Here is a 24196-nt window from a genome sequence, read left to right on the forward strand (position 1 = left end):
AATCACACAAATGTAGACTGCAAATGTAACAACTGCTGAGAAGAAATACATGGACTATTAGACCTTATGAAAGAGGATGTAACACAGATAAGGAGGTTTGGGAAGGCTTCCTGTGTGTAGCACTGGTTGAGTTCTTTGCTTTGATGCCTAAGGAGTCAAAGGAAGTATGCATTCACTTTACCAGCTAAATATTCAGTTGGCTTCTGGGCCAAATCCAGTGCACAGGAGGGTTTTGTTTGCTATGCGCATTTAAAAAAATTTGAATTAGGTGCCAATATTTGGAAATCAGGTAATTTTACATGAGATATATTTTCCCTAAATATGAAAAAAATATCGTCAGGCAAAGATTTGCCTTGCACTATCAAAACACCTGTCAACAAAGAACATTTTGTTAAATGGCAGCTACCACTTAGACAGTACACTAGACGTTCCCTTTAGTCTTCCAAGGCATCTGTACACTCACCTCATGGTTGGATGATTATCAAATGCCACGTCTGTGCTCACTAAACTGCATTCACATTTTCTAGATTCTAGGTACCTACAGCAAATATCAGATGTGAATAAGTAACCATTTAGTAATAAACACTATCCTCTTATTGAAACTGATTCTATTACCAATTTTACACTGAGGCTATAGCTGTGCATAAAACAAAGCCCCTAATGCTCACAGAAAGACTGCATTTAACACACCCCTTCATCTTCCCCCGTCCGCTGCTTCTCCACCCCAGTCCCTCAATCCTCTGCCCTCGTGCCTCGACTATCCAGTCCTACAGGGCAGGGAGTAAGACTCAGATCTGCCAGAACCTAGAGGTCCCGTGTTCAGAACTGCATTGTCAAACAGAAATAAAATGCATCCCATAAATATGAGCCACATTTGTAATTAAAACTTTTCTAGAAGCCATATTAAAAATACATAAAATAAATTTTCAATGATATATTTTATTTAACCCAATGTATATATCTAAAATATTTTTATTTCAATACATTAAAAAATATGAAATATGTTAGCATGATATTAGCTGTGGGTTTTTATAGATGCCCTTTAACAGACTGAGAAAGTTTTCTATTCCTAATTTTTGGAGTGCTGTTACCATGAAAGAGTATTTTCTCGAATGCTTTTTTGTGGCTGTTGAGATGATTATGTGGTTTGGGGCCTTTATTTTATTGAAATAGTACATTGATTGATTTTGGTATGTTAAACCAACTTTGTATTCCTAGGACAAATCCCACTTGGTCATGGTGTATAATCCTTTTTACATACTCCTGGATTTGGTTTGTTACTTTTTGAGGATTTTTGCATCTATGTTCATAAGGGATATATTCTGTAGTTTTCTTTTCTTATGACAGCTTTGTCTGGTTTTGGTATGAGGGTAATACTGGCCTCACAGAATGAGTTGGGAGGTAGTCTCTCTTCTTCCATTTTTAGGGAGAAACTTGTAAAGAACTGGTATTAATTTGTTCATTATTTAGAAGATTTTGCCAGTGAAGCTATCTGGGACTGGGCTTTTTTCTATGGAATGGTTTTAATTTACTAATCTAATCTCTCTACCTGCTCTAGGTCTGTTCAGATTGTCTATTTCTTCTTGAGTTCATTTTTGTAGTTTATGCCTTTCTAGGGATTTGTCCATTTCATCTAAATTATCTACTTTGTTGGCATACAGTTGTTCATAGTATTCCCTTATGTTCCTTTTTTTATTGACTATTTCTATAAGATTGGCAATGATGTACTCTCTCATCCCTGATTTTAGAAATTTGAATTTTCCTTTTCTTGGCCAGTCTAGCTAAAGATTTGCCAATTTTGTTGATCTTTTCAAAATGGCCTCCTTTGATTTCATTGATTTTTCTCTGTGTTGTTTTTCTGTAATCTTTATTTCTTCCCCTAGTTTGCTTTGGGTTCAGTTTGTTCTTCTTTTTCTAGTTTCTTAAGATGAAAGATAAGGTTATTGATTTGAGTTCTTCTTTTTTAATATAGGCATGTACAGCTATATATTTCACTCTGAACACTGCTTTACTTCCATTCCTTACATTACTGTGCTTCATTTTCTTTCTTTTCAAAGTACTTTCTAGTTTCCTTTGTAATTTCTCCCTTGATCCATTGATTATTTAGGAGTATGCTGCTTAAAATTTCCACGTTTGTGAATTCCCCAAATTTTCTTCTATTAATTGCTTATTTTTGTTTCACTTTTTAGAGCATATGTTGTATGATTTCAGTCCTTTTAAATTTATTGGGGTTTGTTTTATGGCCTAGATTATGGCCTGTTCTGGAGAATGTTGTTGTTGAGTGCAACGTTCTATAGATGTCTCTTAGGTCTTGTTGGTTTACAGAGTTGGGCAAGTCTTCTATTTCCTCGATGATCTTCCTCCTAGTTGTTTTATCCATATTGAAATGAGTTATTGAAATCTCCCACTATTATTGCTCAATTTTCCACATTACCCTTCAATTCAGTCAGTTTTTGGTTCATGCATTTTGGGGCTCTGTCATTAGCTGCATATGTTTATAATTATTATAGCTTCCTAATTATCATTATAATGTATCCCCTTTTCTGTCCAGTAACAACTTTTAATACATTTACATTTCATGTAATTACTGATAAGGTAAGATTTACATCTGCCCTTTAACTCTGTTTTCTATATGTCATGAAGTTTTTGTTCCTCTTTTCCCCTATTACTGACTTCTTTCCTGTTAAATAGATATTTTCTAGCACACAATTTTAATTCCCTTGTCATTTCTTTCACTATATTTTAGGGGGGGTTATTTTCTTAGTGGTTGTCCTGGGAATTACAATCAGCATCTTAACTTGCAAGAATGTAGTCCAGATTAATACTAACTTGAAAATTTCAATATCATAAAGAAATTTCCCTGCAATGTATTACTCCCTCATTTGTACTATTATTATCATACAAATTACATCTTTATATAAGCCCATCAACAGTTTTATAATTATTGCCGCATGAGGTTATATTTTAAATCAGAGAGAGAAAAGAGTTACAGAAATACATCTGTATTGTCTTTTATATTTTTTATCTTTGTATTTATCTCTACCAGTGATCTACAGTCTTCATGCAGATTCAAGTTACCATCCAGTGTCTTTTCCTTTTAATTTGAAGGACCCCATTGTGATTTTCAGGTCTTAGTTTTTCTGTATCTAGGAATGCTTTAGTGTCTCCCACAGTTTTGAAGGATAGTTTTATCAGACAGAGAACTCTTGGTTGACAGTTTTTCTTTCAGCATCTTTAACATGCCATCCCATTAACTTCCAGCCTCTATGGTTTCTACTGAGAAGTCAACTGTTAATCTTATTGAGGCTCCCTGTATTTGATAAGTCATTTTTCTCTTGATGCTTTCAAGATTCTCTCTTCGTGTCTGTCTTTTGATGGTTTGACTATGATGTGAGTAGGTGTGGATCCCCTTTAGTTTATCCCCTTGGAGTTTACTGAGCTTCTTAAATCTGTATATTATTTGTCATCAAATTTGAGAAATGTTTCACTATTAATTGTTTAAATATTCTTTGTTCCCTTTTCTTTTTCTCTCCTCCTCTGGGACCCATTATAAATATTCTGATATGCTTGATGGTGTACTACAGGTCTCTGAGACTGTTCAGTTTTCTCAATTCTTTTTTCTTTCTGTTCCTCAGGCTGGATAATATCAATTGATCAATCTTCAAGTTTGCTGTTTCTTTTCTCTTCTAGCTTAAATCTGCTGTTGAGCCTGCTAATGAAATTTTCTTTTCAGTCATTGTAATTTTCAACTCCAGAATTTATATATTCTTTTGTAATTTCTATCTCTCTTTATTGATATACTCTATTTTGTGAGATTTCATTGTCATACTTCCTTTTAATTCTTTAGACATAGTTTACTTTAGTTCTTTGAGTATATTTATAATAGCTGATTAAAATCTTTGTAGAATAAGTCCAACATCTTGGCCCCCTCAGGAGCAGTTTCTATTGATTACCTTTTCCCCCCTGTGTATGAGGCATACCATTCTTATATCTTCATGTGTCTCATATCTTTTTATTGAAAACTGCACATTTTAGATAATATAACAATAAATGTGACAATTCTGGAAATCAGAGTCCCTTTTCCTAACTCTCTAAGACTTATTGTTGTTGCTGCTTTTGGTCATCGTTGCAATTGTTACAATTTGTTTGTTTAGTGACTTTTCTGGACAAATCCTGTAGTCTCTATTCCCTGTAGTGTGCAACCACTGATGTCTCAGTTAGCTTAGCGTTAGCTAATGACTGGTCTGAGATATCCTTAAAAGTTTTGAACCAAAAAGTCTCCCAACATTTGTTGAGGGGATCTTCATGTGTGTTGGGGCATGCCTTCAACACTCAGGCAATTTAAACTTCTGCCTTAGCTTTTATTTACTACTTCCCTTGGGCCTCAAGGTCAGTCAGAGGTGAGAGAATCGGGCTTCTCGGGTCTTTCCTAGGTATGCACACAGCCTTGCAAGTGTGCACAGTGCTCTAATTCCCTAGGAATATGTCAGAGCTTTTCAAAGCCTTTTATGGAGATTTTATTCCCATATCTTCCTTTTAAGTTTTTGGCCAGGTTCTTATTTCCACAACTGGTATTGCCCCCTCAGCAGCTGAGTATCAATTGCCACTGACTGTTTTTGACAAAGGTCCTGGGGATAGGGTTTTCCTGCAGAGTGAGTTCTGAGCTCCAATCAGGTCAAATGACAACAATGCCCTGTGAACAGGCCTTTTCCAGGGAGCTGGAAGACAGGTCAAATAGGGACAATGCTCTGGGAATGGGACTTTTTTTTGAGGAGCCCCAAACAAGGCCTGCCCATCCAGTGGTTGCAAGCCTGCTGGTTTTCGAGGTTACTGTAGACCTGAGCAAAGGGAGATGGAAGCAGTTCAAGTTGCAATGCCACAAACCTTGCTCAATGAGATTCAGCAGTTTTTCTTGAATAAACACTCCTCAGATTGTTGGAAGCCTTTGGCTAATTTCAAGAGTTCTGAAAAAGTTGATTTTGGACATCTTTGCCAATGTTTTCATTGCTTTTACAGAGGAGTGGATCTACCGCCACCAGATTCTGAAGACTTAGTATGAAAAAATAACTTATATTGTTATAATACTTCTAATATATCCCTTAGTTGGTAGTTTTGTGTGTGTGTCCCTTAAGCACACAAAATTACTTTTGACTATAAGATAAAGGCTCTGTCAAAGATAGAGAGTTTAGGGCTTCCCTGGTGGCGCAGTGGTTGAGAGTCCGCCTGCCGATGCAGGGGACATGGGTTCGTGCCCCGGTCTGGGAGGATCCCACATGCCACGGTGCGGCTGGGCCCGTGAGCCATGGCCGCTGAGCCTGCGTGTCCGGAGCCTGTGCTCCGCAACGGGAGAGGTCTCAACAGTGAGAGGCCCGCGTACCACAAAAAAAAAAAAAAAAAAAAAAAAGATAGTTTAAAATTTTTCACTTAAATTTGGAAAATCCTGGGTTATCCCATGGGCTAGCTCCTCACCCACCAAGCTTGGAAGCTCCATCGTTTTTCTAACTTTTACCTGTATCATCAGCACAGCTGAAGGATAGCTAAATTAATTAGGGAAGCAAAAAAAATCTGCTTTTAGAATAATGGGAAAGAATCAGAAAAGTAGGATTGGGACTGTAAAGAAGAGTTTTCTTCTATAGACCTATTTTTAACTGATACCTATTTCTTTGATCATGTCAGCATAGAAAGAACACAAGATCTGAAGTCAGACAGATCCACAATCCATTCCCAGCTCCTCTTCTTACTCAGTAGTGTGACCTTGGGCAAGATATTCAACCTCTCATGCCTCACTTATTTCCTTTACAAAATGGGCAGAATAATTATTTTACAGGTTTTTGTTAGGCTTAAATAAATGTGAAAGTGGCTAGAACATGCAATAAGCACTCAATTAAGAACCAGTGTCCTTGCTCTTAACTATGTGGAAACATTAAGAATGTGTTGGGAATATTAAGATCAAAATATAAAAGTCAAGAATTCCAAGCACAGAACTACCAAAGGGCCTAACAATTAGCTTTCCAAGAGCAGACTAAATTAGGACCAGTATGGGAACACCTCAGAGATACTGTGGGTTCAGTTCTAGACCACTGCAATAAAGTGAATATCACAATAAAGCTAATGTCGCAATAAAGCGAGTCACAATAATTTTTTGGTTTCCCAGTGCACATAAAAGTTATGTTTATACTATACTGTAGTCTGTTAAGCGTGTAATAGCATTATGCCTAAAAAAAAGTACATCTTAATTTAAAATTTTTGCTAAAAAATGCTATCATTTGATCTTTCAGTGAGTCGTAATCTTGCAATAGTAACAACATCAAAGATCACTGATCAACATAACAAATACAGTCATAATGAAAAAGTTTGAAATATTCTAAGAATTACCAAATGTGACACAGAGACATGAAGTGAACAAATGATGTTGGAAAAATGTCGCCAGTAGACTTACCCAATGCAGAGTTGCCACAATCTGTCAATTTGTAAAAACATGCAGTATCTGTGAAGTGCAATAAAGCAAAGTGCAATAAAATTATGCTTGTATATTCTTCTTAAGAAGCCAGAACACAATGCATTTTATGTTCAAAAATTAAGATAACATACAGTAAAGTACTCAGCAGTTTCTGGCACATGGAATATGCTCGATAAATGTTACATGAATGTGTTGCTTGATTTTTAGAACAAGCTCAGTAAGAAATGATAAAAGCAAGTTTTTATATTTAATGAGCCAAACTTCACTTATATGGAAAATTTACTCATGTGAAACACCTTCTTTTAAAACCATGCTGAATAAAATAAGACTTCACATTTTATTTTTTAAAGAGTAAGCTTTACACTTTCTTTTTTTGACTGTTTTCTCTTACATAAGAGATGACATAAGCCATGCTGGCTAAAAGAGTATTTTACAAAAACAGAAAAAATTCAGACAAATCAGAAGCAGGTACTCAGTCTCTTTGGGCATTTCAGATTCAATAATATCTTAAATTTCCAATTATCTAAAGCCCTGCCTCTTGAGTTTATGTCTAACCAATTCCACACAGTTTTCTTATGGTCTCTGCCCTCTCTATAAAGATCCAATTTTATGTCCCACTGGTCACCATGAACTCTAGCAGCAAATCTTCCATCTGTTTACCATCCTGATCTAAATACCTCAACAAAAAGGAAACTCTGATAGCTACTTTCCTGACATTTGAACTTTAAAGAAAATATACCAATGACAAAGAGACAATTGTGTCCAGTGAATGTAAAATAACAAATAAAAGCTAATATGTATGCAGCATTTACTGTATACCAGACATTATGTATATATGAGGTGTATATATATATATATATATATATATATATTCATCAGATTATATGTATATATAATTCTCGTATAATCCTTGTAATATCTCTATGAGGTAGGTACCATTTTAACTCCCAGGTTTTTTTTGTTTTGTTTTGTTTTTTTGTTTTTTGCGGTATGCGGGCCTCTCACTGTTGTGGCCTCTCCCGTTGTGGAGCACAGGCTCCGGACGCGCAGGCTCAGTGGCCATGGCTCACGGGCCCAGCCGCTCCACGGCATGTGGGATCTTCCCGGACCAGGGCACGAACCCGTGTCCCCTGCATCGTCAGGTGGGCTCTCAACCACTGCGCCACCAGGGAAGCCCTTAACTCCCAGTTTTGTAGATGATAAATTTGCCTAAAGTTAGGAAAACTGTCCAAGGTCACAGAGCTATTCAGCTATACACAGAGCCAAGATTTAAATCAGGCAACAAACATTTTCAACTATGACACTTTAGAGAATCTCTTTTTTTTTCTCCTGTTGCGTAGCACAGGCTCCGGACGCGCAGGCTCAGCGGCCATGGCTCATGGGCCCAGCCGCTCTGCGGCATGTGGGATCTTCCCGGACCGGGGCACGAACCCGTGTCCCCTGCATCGGCCGGTAGACTCTCAACCACTGTGGTCACCAGGGAAGCCCTAGAGAATCTCTTGATCTGAAGTCCCATCCTTCCTTCTTAACTCAGGAAACAAAACTGTGGCTGTGAAGCACAATAATTATCTTGGTATAACTGTTCTCCTGTGACACAAACATCTCAAACTCATCTGTCCCCCTCCTGTCCTGTCCTCCCCAGAGACTTCTTTCTCGTCAGTTGCCCCACTCCAATCCAGCCAGTACCCCACGCTGTCAGGGCTGCAGCAGAAGGAAGAGAAGGAGGGGGAGCTAAGCAAAGTGAGAAAGAGAAAAATAAAGGATCAAAAAATAGATAAAAGAAGGATGAGAGAAATTTGTTGTGGGATACAAGAAACATCTGGTGATAAAAACAGATAAAGGCAAGTTTGACCAATGGGAAAAAAAGGAAACTGATCTTATTAGCGATTACAATACCCTATGCACAGCTGCATATATCCTCTGCCCCCAATTATCTATGACATCTTAATGCTTAAAAATTAAGAGTGCACAGCACATTATCAATGCATAGACTTAAACATTCAGTATGTTTGAAAAGTTACTCATGAAGTATTGTACAAGCCAAAATGGAACATTATTTTTCATCTGCAGAGTATACAGTACAGGGTGTTGTACACTTGATATGAAGTTATTTATCAACTAGTTTTTAAACTTGGCAGCTCATTCTTATCCCTCTCTTGGTTAAGACAAGTTTCTTCATATCATTTAAAGTTCAAAGACACGAGACAGGAGAGAGAGAGAGCCACCTTTTTGCCAAGTGTTCTTATGACTTGGAAGCAATGGGCATTTGTTCGTGACCCTGTCTGATTTTTGGCATATAGCAGATAAGCTCTGAGAAACACACACCCCCTGTTACACGGAGAAGAAAGAACAGACATCAAAGCACCACTCATTTTATTTTTAGATACCATATCAAGGCTATTCAGGTTTCTTATGAAGATCCAATAGGAAAAAAAAAAAAGAGAGAGATTATCACTCTCATGCTCATGCAATATGCCCTAAACAGGTCCCAGTTCATTTTCTTTAGACTTCAGCCATTAGAATATATTCAGACCCACTGGTTCCCTTCTGCTGCCTGATTGCCAGAGATACCTCCTTGGGAACGCTTTGCTAGGACACAAATACGATGCATGCAAGACAAATCAGCATAATTTCCAAGTTACTTGCTGCTTCCAGGAATGCTAATTTCAGTAATAACTATATGCCTTCCTTTCCCAAGATGTTAGTACTGCCATCAAAGAGATCTGGGTCATTTTCCTGGCTTTGAAGCTCTCAGCTTCCTCAAACACTACAGGAGGCAAACCAAGAAAAGCTAGAGAGTGGCATGCAATAGAAAAAGAATTTCCAAGTACCGGGTTCCTCTAAGAATATCTTTTCATTTTGAAGTTTTGAAGAAAATGGCCTTTGCCAAGACCACAGAAGATAAAATCTCCATTCTTTTAGGGCTGACCTATCAATGGCCACATTTCTAGGAATGGCTTGTGCGCTGAAGAAGAAACTGATATAGAACTTCAAGTTTGTAGCCAATCAAAGCCACAAAGAACAGCAACATATAGAGATGGAGCCAAGGCCTTGAAATATCCGGGAAGCAGGAAAATTCTGGTGAGATAGAAAGGACAGACCTGACTGGGATGTCCAATAACAATAGCATTGGCTCATGGAGAGGAGGTGTGCCTGGTTCCTGGTCATCAAACTGACAACAGGGGACACCCAGCCTTCCTGTCCTCCCACCTCTCCCACAGTGGCGAGGACCATCATCATCCAGCAGAGTGGCCTTGCGCACAGAGCAGGGGCCCTGGAGGACTCAGGAGAGCTTTGCCACTTAATTCCTGTTGAGTGTTGAGCAGATTATTTGACTTCTCCGAGTCTTGTAAAATGGTGATAATAAAGCTTGTGTTGCCTACTTCCCATGGTCACTGTGAGGGTCAAATACAATAACACACAATATCATCAGAGTGTGTTACAATGGTATAAGAGATGGAAGATACGGGCCTAGGAGACAGGTTTCCTAAAAATTATATAAACCTTGGCAAAGGATGGACAGTATAAGTTATAGCCAAACCCAATTCTCCATACAATAAACCTCTGCTATATCTCTATGTCATTCAAAGACCACCAATTAACAGGAAACTCAGAATGCTTGACTGAGACAGGCTGGGTGACATGTGGCTGAGGCTCCTGGCCGGAGCAGGTCTCACTGGAGAGGGAGGGCAGTGGTCGGCTCTTGTGCTGTCCATCCTTCACCTTTTCCTTCCTCTGGACAAAGCACTCCCTACCCTCAGTGCCCTCTGGCATCGCTCTCTCCCACCTGTAATGGTAGTGGAGCTCACCCCTCCCTGGCTACAGCTCATAGTGGGTAGAGGTTAGGGTTACAAGTGATCTCAGGGGCCGGTCAGAAGCCTGTCTTGAAAACCTGTCTTGAAAACCGTAAACAAAGAACTAAGAGAAGAGGGGTAGCTTCTCCCAGCAGACACCAGGAGGCCTGGGGCTTGGGTGCAGGGTGTATGCAGCCTGTTTTATAGGAATCGGAAGAAGTTGATTTGAGACAAGGAAGTTAACACTGAGAGAGGCAGAAACCCTGGACCTCCTGGTGCTGCAATGCCCTATTCCAGAGGTCTCTGAGCTCTCCACCACCCCGCCACCCTGCCCCCAACACAGCCGGCCCTTCTTAGGAACACGTGGCCCTGCTAAGGGAGTCCTGAAGAAGCATCAGTCACATTTTCTAATACACAATCACGATGCATTGGCCCCACACTAAAGAAAGAGTAATTACCATACTAAGGTAGACTCATGGTCCGTTCAAACTGGCATCCTATTTATGGCAAACACACCAAGGTCGTTTGCAGAAAACCATGCTTGTCTTCAAAAATTCAAGCTCAGATGGCTTTCAAAACATCCTAGCCAGGCCGTATGTTCACTATGGTTCTGTGAATTTATCTTCACCTCTCCTGCATCTGATTGTATTTTCAGTCTTTATACACTCTTTAAGATAATCCAAGGCCAATATCACTGATGAACATAGATGCAAAAATCCTCAATAAAATATGAGGAAACATATCCAACAGCATATTAAAAGGATCATACACTATGATCAAGTGGGCTTTACCCCAGGAATGCAAGGATTCTTCAATATATGCAAATCAATCAATGTGATACACCATATTAACAAACTGAAGGATAAAAACCATATGATAATCTCAACAGATGCAGAAAAAGCTTTCAACAAAATTCAAGACCCATTTATGATAAAAACTCTCTAGAAAGTGGGCAAAGAGGGAACCTACCTCAACATAATAAAGCCCATCTATGACAAGCCTGCAGCCAACATCATTCTCAATGGTGAAAAACAGAAACCATTTCCTCTAAGATCAGGAACAATACAAGGTTGCCCACTCTCACCACTATTATTCAACATAGTTTTGGAAGTTTTCGTCACGACAATCAGAGAAGAAAAAGAAATAAAAGGAATCCAAATCAGAAAAGAAGTAAAACTGGCACTGTTTGCAGAAGACATGATACTATACATAGAGAATCCTAAAGTTGCCACCAGAAAACTACTGGAACTAATCAATGAATTTGGTAACGTAGCAGAATACAAAATTAATGCACAGAAGTCTCTTGCATTCCTATACACTAACAACGAAAAACCTGAAAGAGAAATTAAGAAAACACTCCCATTTACCACTGCAACAAAAAGAATAAAATACCTAGGAATAAACCTACCTAAGGAGACAAAAGACCTGTATGCAGAACACTATAAGACACTGGTGAAAGAAATTAAATATGATACAAACGGATACCATGTTCTTGGATTGGAAGAAAATGACTATACTACCCAAAGCAATCTACAGATTCAATGCAATCCCTATCAAACTACTGATGGCATTTTTCACATAACTAGAACAAAAAATTTCACAATTTGTATGGAAACACAAAAGACCCCAAATAGCCAAAGCCATCCTGAGAAAGAAAAACGGAGCTGGAGGAATCAGGCTCCCTGACTTCAGACTACACTACAAAGCTATAGTTATCAAGACAGTATGGTACTGGAACAATAACAGAAATATATATCAGTGGAACAGAATAGAAAGCCCAGAGATAAACCCACACACATATGGTCACCTTATCTTTGATAAAGGAGGCAAGAATATAAAATGGAGAAAAGACACCCTCTTCAGTAAGTGGTGCTGGGAAAACTGGACAGCTACATGTAAAAGAATGAAATTAGAACACTCCCTAACACCATACACAAAAATAAACTCAAAATGGATTAAAGACCTAAATGTACGGCCAGACACTATAAAACTCTTGGAGGAAAACATAGGCAGGACACTCTATGACATAAATCATAGCAAGATCCTTTTTGACCCACCTCCTAGAGAAATGGAAGTAAAGACAAAAATAACAAGTGGACCTAATGAAACTTAAAAGCTTTTGCACAGCAAAGGAAGCCATAATCAAGACGAAAAGACAACCGTCAGAATGGGAGAAAATATTTGCAGATGAAGCAACTGACAAAGGATTAATCTCCAAAATATACAAGCAGCTCATGCAGCTTAATATCAAAAAAACAAACAATGCAGTGCAAAGATGGGCGGAAGACCTAAATAGACATTTCTCCAAAGAAGATATACAGATTGCCAACAAACACATGAAAGGATGCTCAACATCACTAATCATTACAGAAATGCAAATCAAAACTACAGTGAGGTATCACCTCACACCAGTGAGAATGGCCATCATCAAAAAATCTACAAACAATAAATGCTGGAGAGGGTGTGGAGAAAAGGGAACACACTTGCACTGTTGGTGGGAATGTAAATTGGTACAGCCACTATGGAGAACAGTATGGAGGTTCCTTAAAAAACTAAAAATAGAACTACCATACGACCCAGCAATCCCACTACTGGGCATATACCCTGAGAAAACCATAATTCAAAAGGAGACATGTACCACAATGTTCACTGCAGCACTATTTACAATAGCCAGGGCATGGAAGCAACCTAAGTGTCCATCAACAGATGAATGGTTAAAGAAGATGTGGCACATATATACAACAAAATATTACTCAGCCAAAGAGAAATGAAATTGAGTTATTTGTAGTGAGGTGGATGGACCTAGAGTCTGTCATACAGAGTGAAGTAAATCAGAAAGAGAAAAACAAATACCATATGCTAACACATATATATGGAATCTAAAAAAAAATATGGTTCTGATGAACGTAGCGGCAGGCCAGGAATAAAGACGCAGACGTATGGAATGGACTTGAGGACACGGGGAGGGGGAAGGGTAAGCTGGGGTGAAGTGAGAGAGTTGCACTGACATACATACACTCCCAAATGTAAAATAGATAGCTAGTGGGAAGCAGCCACATAGCACAGGGAGATCAGCTCAGTGGTTTGTGACCACCTAGAGGGGTGGGATAGGGAGGGTGGGAGGGAGACGCAAGAGGGAAGGGATATGGGGATATATGTATATGTATAGCTGATTCACTTTGTTATACAGCAGAAACTAACACACCACTGCAAAGCAATTATACTCCAATAAAGATGTAAAAAAAAAAAAAAAAGATAATCCATTCCAAGTATGTACTGCCTACTCTGTGAAGCAATACTTATTTGGTGTATTTGTTATACGTAAACTTATAACAAGCCTCTTCAGTGCTCAAAATATGGCCTACAGATTCTTTGTCAGCTTTATTCATGTCACTGTCTGAGTTTCTGTCTTTATCAAAACTAAAAGAAAAAAATTTCGGCCCCCTAGCTCCCCATTAAATCAGTCTAACCATCTTTTTCTAATTCTATGTACAACTATAGTAAACAGAACCAGATAGTACTCTTGTGTAACCTCAGTGTCTCTGAGTGTTTTAGTCAGTGTTCCCGCAAATAAGAAGTAAGAGTAAATAGTGAAATAAAGGCAGAAATAGAAAAATGAGAAAAAATTTAAGAACACTGGAATTCATTCTATGATACATACAACACAAAAAGCCTGGAAAAAATATTTCCAAAATTGTTATTTTTCAGTGGCAGGATGATGGACAAATTCTTTTCTTCTGTATATTTTTCTGCATTACTAAAATTTCTACACTGGGTACGTACTACTGCTCTAATAAAAAAAGTTACTGAAAAAAAAACAACACTGGGAGAAAAATGTGTAAGTGAAGAGTTAGATGGTCAGAACTGAAGTTAAAAGAGCAACTGACGATGGAAGAGAGTCTTGCCAAATGTTGTGAGGACTTCAGGCCCTCGCAGGGAAATCAGCTCTGGCTGGGGAGCCCTCAGCCAGCCTGGATTCTAGCAGTTCCAGAGGCAGGTAAGGAAACAGGCTCAGAGCATATCGGACCCTTTCACCAGCGAGCTCACTCCACTTTAGCGAACAGTCATACCTAGAACAGAAAGGCACTTTCAAAGATATTTTAAAAACAAATATAAAGGACCTCTAGGTGGCATGCTTGCTTTCAGAGGCACCAGGCAAGGCTGGGTTCTGAAGCTTAAGGCCAACGAGCCCACCAATGAGGAGCTAACGGGGGCCACCGGGGAGAACGTGCCTGGATCCTCCCCAGCTACTGGCATGTACTGGGTGTCCAATACATACATACTCATATAAAAATGACAGTGAACTGAATAACCATGATGAAATGTGTAGGTGGTCAAAGAGGTACCACTAACTTGCACACTAACAGAGAGAGGCCCAGAAGGAAGGCTTCTTGGAGGAGGTGACACCTGCACTGGGTTTAAAAATAAGTAGGCATTTGCCAAGCAGAGAACATGGGAAAGAGTGGGTAGGGGTCCAGGCAGACACAAAGTCATGCGCACTCAAAGAAAGAGAAGTTGTGCAACCTCAATATCGCTAAGTATTTTAGCGGGTGTTCCAATAAATACATAGTAAGAGTAAATAGTAAAATAAAGGCAGAAATAGACAAAAGAACACTGGAATTCACTTTGTGATACATACAAATGGCTTAGCTTCATGGAAACTAAAGTTGATGGAAAGGGAAAGGGAAGAAAGAGGAGAGCGTGAGCAAAGACAAAGGCTGCAGGGAGAAACAGAACGTGAGCCATTTATTCTTTTAGCGAATGTTTACTGAATGCCTGCTCTGTCCCAGGCCAGGGGGGCTAAGAGCTTGGGGTGCAAGAGAGAGCGTATGTGTAATTCAAACCAACAGACAACAGCCCCGTGAGACCGGTACTGTTCTCCCCACTGCAGAGATGAGGAAATTGAGGCTTTACAATGAGCATGCAATTTGTCCAAAGACACAGAGCTCATAAATAGCATAAACCTAGTTTTAGGTGTGTTTTATTATAGCCAGGCTTTCAAGAACATTGTTGTTTGTTTGTTTCTTAACATCATGGTTAAAGCTCAGAGGATACGGGGGAAACCCATGCAGTCCCTATTCCGCAACTGAAGTGGAAAAACAATCATGAACATTTCTTACTTTCCTTTTATGAATTTTTTTCTGCCCTGGAGGATAAATATGTGGGAGCCATGAGTTCTGACTTATAAACGTCCAGGGGCCTTTTGGAACAATTGCTAGCATGACAAGATCAGACTCTGGAAACAGCCCAGTTATACCAATTGGCAACTGATTAAGTCCATCCACTTCAGAATGTGCTCAGATAGCAAGGGGAGCAGATCCAGCGTGTGGCCATCTGAGAAAGGTCAGTCGGGTTCCCTCCAAAAACGTTTCATAAAGACAAAGCCAGATTCAGGATTTGTGTGGAAAATGTTAAATACACTCTGTGCTGGAAAACTCAGAGACTCCCTAACGGCTGACAGCCTGCAGGAGACTATTCAGTAAATGACAAATCTTCCAAGAAGCTGAGCTGAATGATTCAGAAGTTGTCTAAAGTCAGCACTTGAATCCTCCAGGTTCCCTATCTCTGGCCAAGTTAATGCAGGTTCCACCCTGGTGAAAAAGCTCTTCTGAAAGTAGGGAAGCTTTCAGCCCACGAGGTTTATTTCTAAACACAAACATTCATACAAGCAAACAGTGTTGACAAAGAACAAAACACTTGCTTCTTCTTCTGAGACTAACCACATGCCCTCAGGTAAAAGGGGAAAAAAGTTTCTTTTTTTTTTAGGGTCACTGAAAAGTCATTTGGGTCTATAGTAATTCTTCCTTTGCCACATACTTTAAACTTCTACTTTTCAAACAAGAGGTGTTTCTTGTGGGCTTATTAAAAAGCTACAAGTCTCTAATCAGAAATAACATAAATTTTCTCCATTAGTAAATAGGAAATTAGTTTATCCTTTTAAATTTGATTTCTTTTTTAATCCTTTAATTAGAATATAGTTCTAAAGCTTGCAGTTATACAAATCTATTTTTGTGCTCCCTTTGGAGAGACAAATATGACACTTTATGGTGATTATCATGGCACCTCACATAAAAGGGTCATTACTGTATTTGGAATGTCTAAGGTAGGCAGGCAGGCCTGGGATTATCTCCCAGAGGGTACCCCTTCCTCTACCCCCCAAAAACTGGCATTACTTATACTATTTTGGGGGAAAAAAAATAACAAAGAGAAATACTCTTCCTAAAATATTTTTAAATGTGTATTTTCATAAAATAAAGGGGAATAACTTTATTGCAAAACTTGTCTACAGATGTGATCTGAATTCCAGTTTGACCTGGAGGCTCTTTAACCAGGGGGCTGACTGGGGGATGATTTCAGCCTAAGTGGATCCTGAGATCATTTCTGTCTTTCCCTTTTTCCTCACGTAACATTAGGGTTTCCCAATGCTCTAACATTTCCTTGGAGATGGCTAAGTAACAGAGTTCAGCCACAGCAGCATATAATACAGTCTTCTCTCCTACATTCAGTGAATCTGTTCCCGCTGGCCTCTCACGTCGGCATCCACTCCAACTTATTAGGACTGACAAGCGTACAAAACTTGGACTAGAGAAAAATATTAAAAATGTAACTTAAACATTTACTTTTAGGGCAGCAAAGAGAGATGGAAACTTCTACCTTATTCCAAAAAGTTGAGATGTTCACGGTCTCTTACAGTAACCAAAGCTGCAAACAGGCTAGTATTCCAGGGCGTGTGGGAGAAACGTTTGAGACCATCCCAAAGTGCAAGTAATGCTTACCCTGCTGAAACGGAAGGCAGTTCTATCTCTACTGGCCTGTGAAAATCAAGGCTATGTCGGACCACCTCCAAGTATCCCTTCCAAGTTTCAGCTTTTGTTTTTCTGAGATATTCGACTTTTCCAGACAAACTGAAAACGAGTGGCAGAGAGACCTCTGTTACCATATAATACTGCCCTATGGTAGGGTATAGTCTCCATCTCTTAAATGCATAACTTACTGGGGATGACTTCCCATATGCTGGAAAAAACAACAAATACATCTGTGAAGATGGGCCTCATACCCTATACTTACATGCACTCCCCTGACCATGGAAATTCTGACCCGCCATAAAGACAGCTAAATCTGAGGCTGGCTGTTCTTATCTCCCAATCCAGCTCCCTAGGGCTGGTCCCACTTTAGTGGTTCCTAGTGGTGTCCTCTGACCAGCAGCACCAGCATTACTGGGCGGGGGGGACTTGTTAGAAATGCACATTCTCAGGGCCCCCCCAGACCTACTGAATCAGAGACTCTGGGGATGGGGCCTAGCTCCCCAGATGACTGATGCCCTCGATTGAGAAGCACAGTTGCACAGCAGTTAACTATCAGACCACCAGCGTTTCTACACCCAGGGCCTGCAGATGGCAGTAAAGTCCAGCTAGAAGAATTACAGGCACTAGAAGCTCAAGTTCTAAGTCCTAAAGAACCAGCCTGCCTGACCACACTGTTCTTTTTTAACAGTTCCTTAACAGCTGGCTCAGCCTCCTCCAATGAGTTGAAAGGTCACAATACAACTCAGCTTTGAACAGGAACTAGACTGAAATTCTCGCCGCCTGACAGTAGACATATTAAACCAACAGTTTTCAGGGATGCAATCAATATTAAATGATCTTAAAGGTTTTTGTGTTTAATACGGTGAGGATACAAACATACTTTAAGAATGAAAATTTCAATACTGATTAAATAGAACAAGATAAGAAATTCAAATTATTCTCAGCCGTTGTGTGTATCTGAATAAAAATAATGCACTTGATTCTGAATGATTAGAGTTCCCACCGTTAAAATCTCATTGAATTAATGTGACAACAGTGAGAAGAGAATTTTTCTACTGTAAAGCATGTATCAGGTAGCCCTTTACTAGATTCTGTGAATACCCTGAATTTTGCATTAACTTTTCCTATACAAACTACAAACATCTCTAGTGAGGATGTGGAGCAACGGGAACTCTCGCTGGGAGTATATATCAGTACAAGCACTTTGGAAAACTGTTGAGCAGAGTCTAACAAAGCTGAACATACAATATCCAGGACCAGCAATTCCACTCCTGGGTCTACACTGCAGAGAAATGAGCACTTCCATCTACCAAAAGCCTCATAAAAGAGTGTTCTTAGAAGTGTAACTCATAATAGTTACAAACAGGAAATAATCCAAACATCTACCCACAGTAGTGGAGATAAATATTATGAATATGCATACAATAAAATATACCCAGCAAAGAAAACACAAACCAACCAACAAACCAGACTACTGCTACACAGAATATGGGTGGACCTCAGCTGAGTAAACGATGCCAGGTACAAAGTTAACACACACTTATCCAAACAGGCAGAACAAATTCTGGTGACAGAGGACAGCACAGAGGTTACTGAGGCTATCTACCAACAGGCAAGAGGAGCTCACTGGAAAAGTTCTAGGTCTTGACCTGGGGAATGGTTACAGGGGTGTATACATATGAAAAGTTCATTGAGTTGCACACTTAAACTGGTACACGTTATGTATGTTATACTTCTTTATAAAGGGAGAAAAAGTTAAACATGCACAAAATATTCTTGACAGGTGGTCACGTAACTATTTTCAATATCCATCATAAAAATCTAGATTACTGGGCGACTATATAGTTATCAGAGTATCATTTACTGCAAAAATACTGTATTTGCTAAGCTAAATCTCAAAATTACATAAACAATGGGTTTTCCTTATAGCCAACGTTATGCCGTCAAATCAATGTATCATCCTATGAAAAGTCCAAACCTTTCTGGCTTGCACTCCCTGGTCCCAAACTCCATTTACTCTGCCACTTCATGCCATCCATCATAGGTGGCAACTGATGTCCATCATCCCAAGCCCCAGCAGACCCCGGATGTGGTCATCATCCCGGGGGAGGCTGAAAATACTGGCTCCAGCATTCCTGTCATTAGCTACTTGCCTGAATCTCTTTGAACCACCCCTGTCCTAACCCCTTCCAACATCCAGCTCCCCTCCTGCCTCACAAACCAAGGCCTGTCCCAGGGCTGGGATCCTGTTAAGACAGCGCAGCCTCCAGGCCAATGTGGACCTACTGGATCCTAGGTTCCGATCCAGTAGGACTCAGACGCCAAGCCAGCTGTCGAGTGGGGGATTCCTAGTTACACCCCAAGAGCAGACACCTCCAGGCCTCGAGGCCCTGAACCCGCACTGCTCTCCCCAGGCCTGGGCCGCTCCCTCCAGCCCACCCGATGGATCCACAAAGAACCCGAACGGGGAAAATCCGCTCGGTCCGTTTCTGAACTTCCTGCTGAGGTTTTGAAAAGCGGAGCTGCGGGCACTCATAACCAAGATGAGGAACCACGTGTTCCGCGAGGCACTCGGGTCCCGCCCGCGCGGCCGAGGGGTGCGCAGGGCCTGTTACGGCTGCGCCTCGGCTCTGCGCTGACCCGGGAACACTCTGGGGTGCGCGCCCCGCCGCCGCCGCCGAGAACCCGCCCGGGCGCCGCCCCAGCCGCCGCTTGGCGCGCTCTCGGGCCGGGCCACCCGGGGCAGAAGGCCCGGCCGCGGCCGGGCGCGCCCCCGTTCCGGGGCGGGCGTGTTTACCTGGGACTAGGAACACGTGCTGCCGGGCGCTAGCCCCTTCTCCGCAGTCCACGCCTGCCTCCATGCCGCCCGTTCGGTCCCGGCGGCTGCAGGCCTCTGAGCCCTGGGAGGGCGGGCTCAGCGAGAGCCCGGTGGCAAATGGCGGGAGAAGGGTCGATTCCGGGGAGCGCGGCGCGCGGAGAGACTGGCGGGGCCCGGAGGGCGGCCCGCGGGGCGAATTTCGTTTCGTTTCCGGAGCCCGCCAGCGGCCCGGGTTACGTTTTTAAACTGAGCGCCAGGCCCAGGCCACCGGCCCACTGGCGCGTCGCCCGCCGGCGGGGAAGGGTCGCGGCCTCTCCCCTCCGCGGCTCGGCCAATGGTAGGTGCTCACCCGCGGCACCCAGTGACGCGGCGCGGGGGGCGGCGACCCAGGTTGGCGGCGGCGGCGGGCGGGGTGGCCTCAGTCTCGGGGCGCCCGGTCACCGCGCCCAGCGGCCCTCCGCCCAGGGACTCCGCATCCTGCGGAGAGCGGGCCGAGGCCGGGTCTCTGCGGAGTGGGGCTCCCGGATGGATGACGCCTGCCACCGCTGAGGGCTGGCGGACTCGCGCACACCTAGCGGGAGGAAAAGCCTGGAGCAAATCCACGTTAAGGACAACAGCTATCACATCGGAATCCTAATGCCACCGTTCCTTGTCAACGTTTCTTTATATCATTTGCATTCTGCGTTGGAATTAATGTCAGAATCTGGTGTGCTTTGTAATTAATAACAAAATGCATGTAAAGCGGTCCTCAAATTGGGATTAGTCCTCATTACTAAAAAGAGGGGCACAGTTTGAGGCTCAAAACGTGCATTTGTTGTTTTGGAAGACATTGATTTGTAATGAGTTAAAAATTAAGACTTTAAAAAGCGATGTGCAAAAAGTTAATAGTCATGAAATTTCGGGATTTAAACTTCTAAAAATAAAAATTTAATAGTCATGAAATTTCGGGAGTTAAACTTTTAAAAATAAAATTTTAATAGGTTTTAGAAAAGAAGGTAATAAATATTTGTCTCATACTTAAGAATAGTGTGACTCCCTGCTACCCCAGATCCCCAGTCCCCCTCCCCAGGGGCAATCACTGTTAACAGTTTCTTGTCTGTTCTTCAGAATTTTTCCATTCAAAAACAAGTTTATGTGTCTTTTTTTTTTTTTTTGCACAAATGGAAGAGTAATATACATAACTCTTAATGCACTTAACTTTTTTTGCTTAATCTTGAAGAGAGTTAAATTCTGCAGCACTAGATCTATCTCAGCCTTCTGAAAATATTTTTTATTTCAGTCCTGTTTCCCATGAGGGGAGACAAATGCAGCTCAAGTTGACTGCAGGACACACCTGGCAGAGAGGAAGCCTTTCTGGTTGAGGAGGGGGACCCAGATGCTAACTCTGGGGCAGGCAGCAGATTGGTATTGCTCTAGAGCTGTTTTCATCGTTTTCTGATCCTTTCCAGCCGTTGGCTGTTTGAACATGTGTTTTTATGTGGTTGTTTTCACAATGCAAAGACAATTTTGTCTGCTTTTGTACCTTAACATTGCCATGAACACATTTCCCATGGCATCCAGAACTATCATTGGAGACATGCTATTTCACACTGCTAATGTACCAAGGTTACTTGACCATTCCTTAGTGTACAATATTTAGATTATTTCAAAATGTTATTCTAAAAAATGCTACAATGTATATACTATATATGAACTATGCAGCAGTTTGAAGCAATGAACTAGAGGTACACGCAATGAACTAGATGTACACGTAGCAACATGGATGCTTTATATCAAGAGGGAAAAAAAGAAGTAGGAAGAGATTGATGGCAGAAAACCATATAGGTAAATTAAAAACACATAAAACAACATATCTTTTAGAAGGATATATGCACATTTAAGGCCATGTATCACATAAGAAATGGGTGTCTTTAAAAGGGAGGGGAGTGGGATTGGGGATGGATAAGGAATGAGAAGGCAAGAAAAATCAAATGAGGGGCCAGGGTACACGTGGATGGCTGTCACTATGTCCTATGAATGAGACTATAATTCATTCTCTGACATTTAGGTCCAAGGATGAAAACTTTTTTTAAAAAAATGTGCTGCGGGCTTCCCTGGTGGCGCAGTGGTTGAGAATCTGCCTGCTAATGCAGGGGACAAGGGTTCGAACCCTGGTCTGGGAAGATCCCACATGCCGCGGAGCAACTAGGCCCGTGAGCCACAACTACTGAGCCTGCGCGTCTGGAGCCTGTGCTCCGCAACGAGAGGCCACGACAGTGAGAGACCCGCGCACCGCGATGAAGAGTGGCCCCTGCTTGCCACAACTAGAGAAAGCCCTTGCACAGAAACAAAGACCCAACACAGCAAAAAAAAAAAAAAAAAAAAAAAAATTAATTAAAAGGCTCAACATTAAAAAAAAAATGTGCTGCAACAAACATCTCTAAGCAATTTCATTTATCCACTTAAAAAAATTATTTAAGTACCTTCTTGGAAGGCAGACCCGTGGTGATGTTGGAGACTGGCTCCAGATTCCTATTGTCCTCAGGGTAAAGTCCAAGGTACTAAGCTTGGAACACAAGGCCCGTGAGATCTGGTTCTCACTTGCCCCTCCAGCCACAGTTTCTACCGCCTCCCTCCCTCCCCACCTTGACCACAGTCTGGCCGTGAGGAACTGCCCTCTGTCACATGCAGCACTTGACACTGTGTTCTCAAGTCGGAACCACGCTACTCTCAACTAGCCTCATTGCTCTGCCTTTTCTCTCACCCTCCACTTCGCTTAGACAACATTTCATCATACATCAGGCTCACTGAGACAAAACCTGCTCATTGCACTCCTCTTCCTGTCTCCAAACGTCCTCCCCATGAATGAGATGCCTCCAGTCTTCTCAGTTACCTCACTAAGGAGTGAGCCTGATTTTCAGTCAGTTCCTTGAGGAAGGACAGCATCTAATAATTCACCAGTTTATCCTCAAAAACTAATGATGCCTTTCACTGCATACCAACTGCGACAAGCACTGCGCTGAACATGTAACTCTGACTCTTTCAGTCCTCCCAGCAGTCTTAAGGGGAAGTGTCAGTATGATCCCCACGTTTTACAGAGGAAGAATGTAAAGTTTAGAGAGGTCAACTAATTACCCAACACACACAACCAGCAAGCGGCAGAGCAGGAATTCCACCCCAGAAATTGGGCTCTTAACCTTCCCTCCCTCCTTCCCTAGCGTCCCAGTGCCTAGAACAAAGCTGTATGGGCACATAGCATATGCTCCACAAATATTTTTGAATAAACATGTATGTGGATAGATAGGCAGTTATGGTAACAGTCAGTGTGGCTTGTGCCATTCCTAAGTTTTATAAACAAGAACAAAGTGATTACATCTAGTATATCATAAAATATTCCATAAAGTAATTTTTATACTAGTTATACTAACACGCAAAGAGACAAGCAGGTCGTTCTTCAAGGAATAAGAAGGGAACAGCAACATTAATACCTCTGAGTAGAGAGACATAGAAACTCTTCTAAATGCCGGAAATAAGAAATGTTCATTTTCTAGTGGAAAAAAAAAAGGAACTGGGGAAAATTTTTAAAAACAGTTCAATGTCCAGTGACCTCTACCAGTGCTTAGTGGTGACCAGAACAGAGAGAGCTTGAACTAAGGGTAGTGATTCTTTTTCTCTAATAGATTATTAAACATTTATGAGAATTCTTCTTTCAAAACAAAGAATGAAAATCCATGTTTATCATCACTTTCATCCTAAGAAAGAATTGTTGCCTTGTGTTTTGTCTTGTTGCCAAATGCTCATCTAGGGACAACAGGGAAGGCAACACGGTACTGGAGAATAATATGGGGAGGAGAAAGGCATCAGCTCTCAAAAGGGCCAACTATTTAGAAAAGAGACCAAGCAGTAGTACTGAACCATTCTTTCTGGGGAGGATATTTCCTTTATATTCACTCTCTTATCCAACCCAACCCAAAACAGGATCCTACTTGTTGCAAAAGGTTGCATATTGTATATGCAAATACCCACATATAAAACTGTGAGATCTGCCAGTTATAGAACAAGAATGACTGAAGCTATTGAGAAAGAAAGAAGAGCAGCCTCAGACATTCAGAAGCTGGCCTGGGGCTCCCAGCTGGATCCTGGTGACTCTCCCAGTATCTTAAACAAAGCTCCCAGAACACCCGCCTCAGACAAGGCTGTCCTGAGACCACCATAAAATGACACAGAGCAAGGCCACTTCATGATTTGCGTGAAGCACAGACAAAACCAGGTCACTGCCACCCCCAAAACCCTGAACACCTCCTCTGTTAGCTGAAATGAGTGACTGCTACTTCTTTAC

At 41.3% G+C, this 24196-nt stretch overlaps 1 protein-coding gene across 5 annotated transcripts in view; it reads right to left on the reverse strand.

Annotated features, from left to right (window-relative positions):
• Positions 1-20186, reverse strand: part of RNASEH2B (ribonuclease H2 subunit B) — an 84047-nt gene extending 63861 nt beyond the window's left edge. The window contains exons 1-3 of one of the 5 annotated variants that reach the window (XM_082602072.1): positions 19858-19925; positions 6440-6487; positions 464-538 (exon numbers count right to left, since the gene is read on the reverse strand). Coding sequence is in view for 4 of the 5 variants with exons in the window: in XM_082602073.1 (XP_082458199.1) it covers positions 6440-6487; positions 19858-19921 (112 nt within the window). In the remaining variant the exon portion in view is untranslated. Of the gene's footprint in view, positions 1-463; positions 539-6439; positions 6488-19857 lie in introns of all 5 variants that reach the window. The other 4 variants (XM_082602073.1, XM_082602070.1, XM_082602074.1 and 1 more) reach the window with 4 other exon arrangements.
• Between the last annotated feature and the right edge of the window lie 4010 nt (positions 20187-24196).

This window comes from Mesoplodon mirus (assembly GCF_964341445.2).
Source record: "Mesoplodon mirus genome assembly, chromosome: 17".
Classification (NCBI taxonomy): domain Eukaryota; kingdom Metazoa; phylum Chordata; class Mammalia; order Artiodactyla; family Ziphiidae; genus Mesoplodon; species Mesoplodon mirus.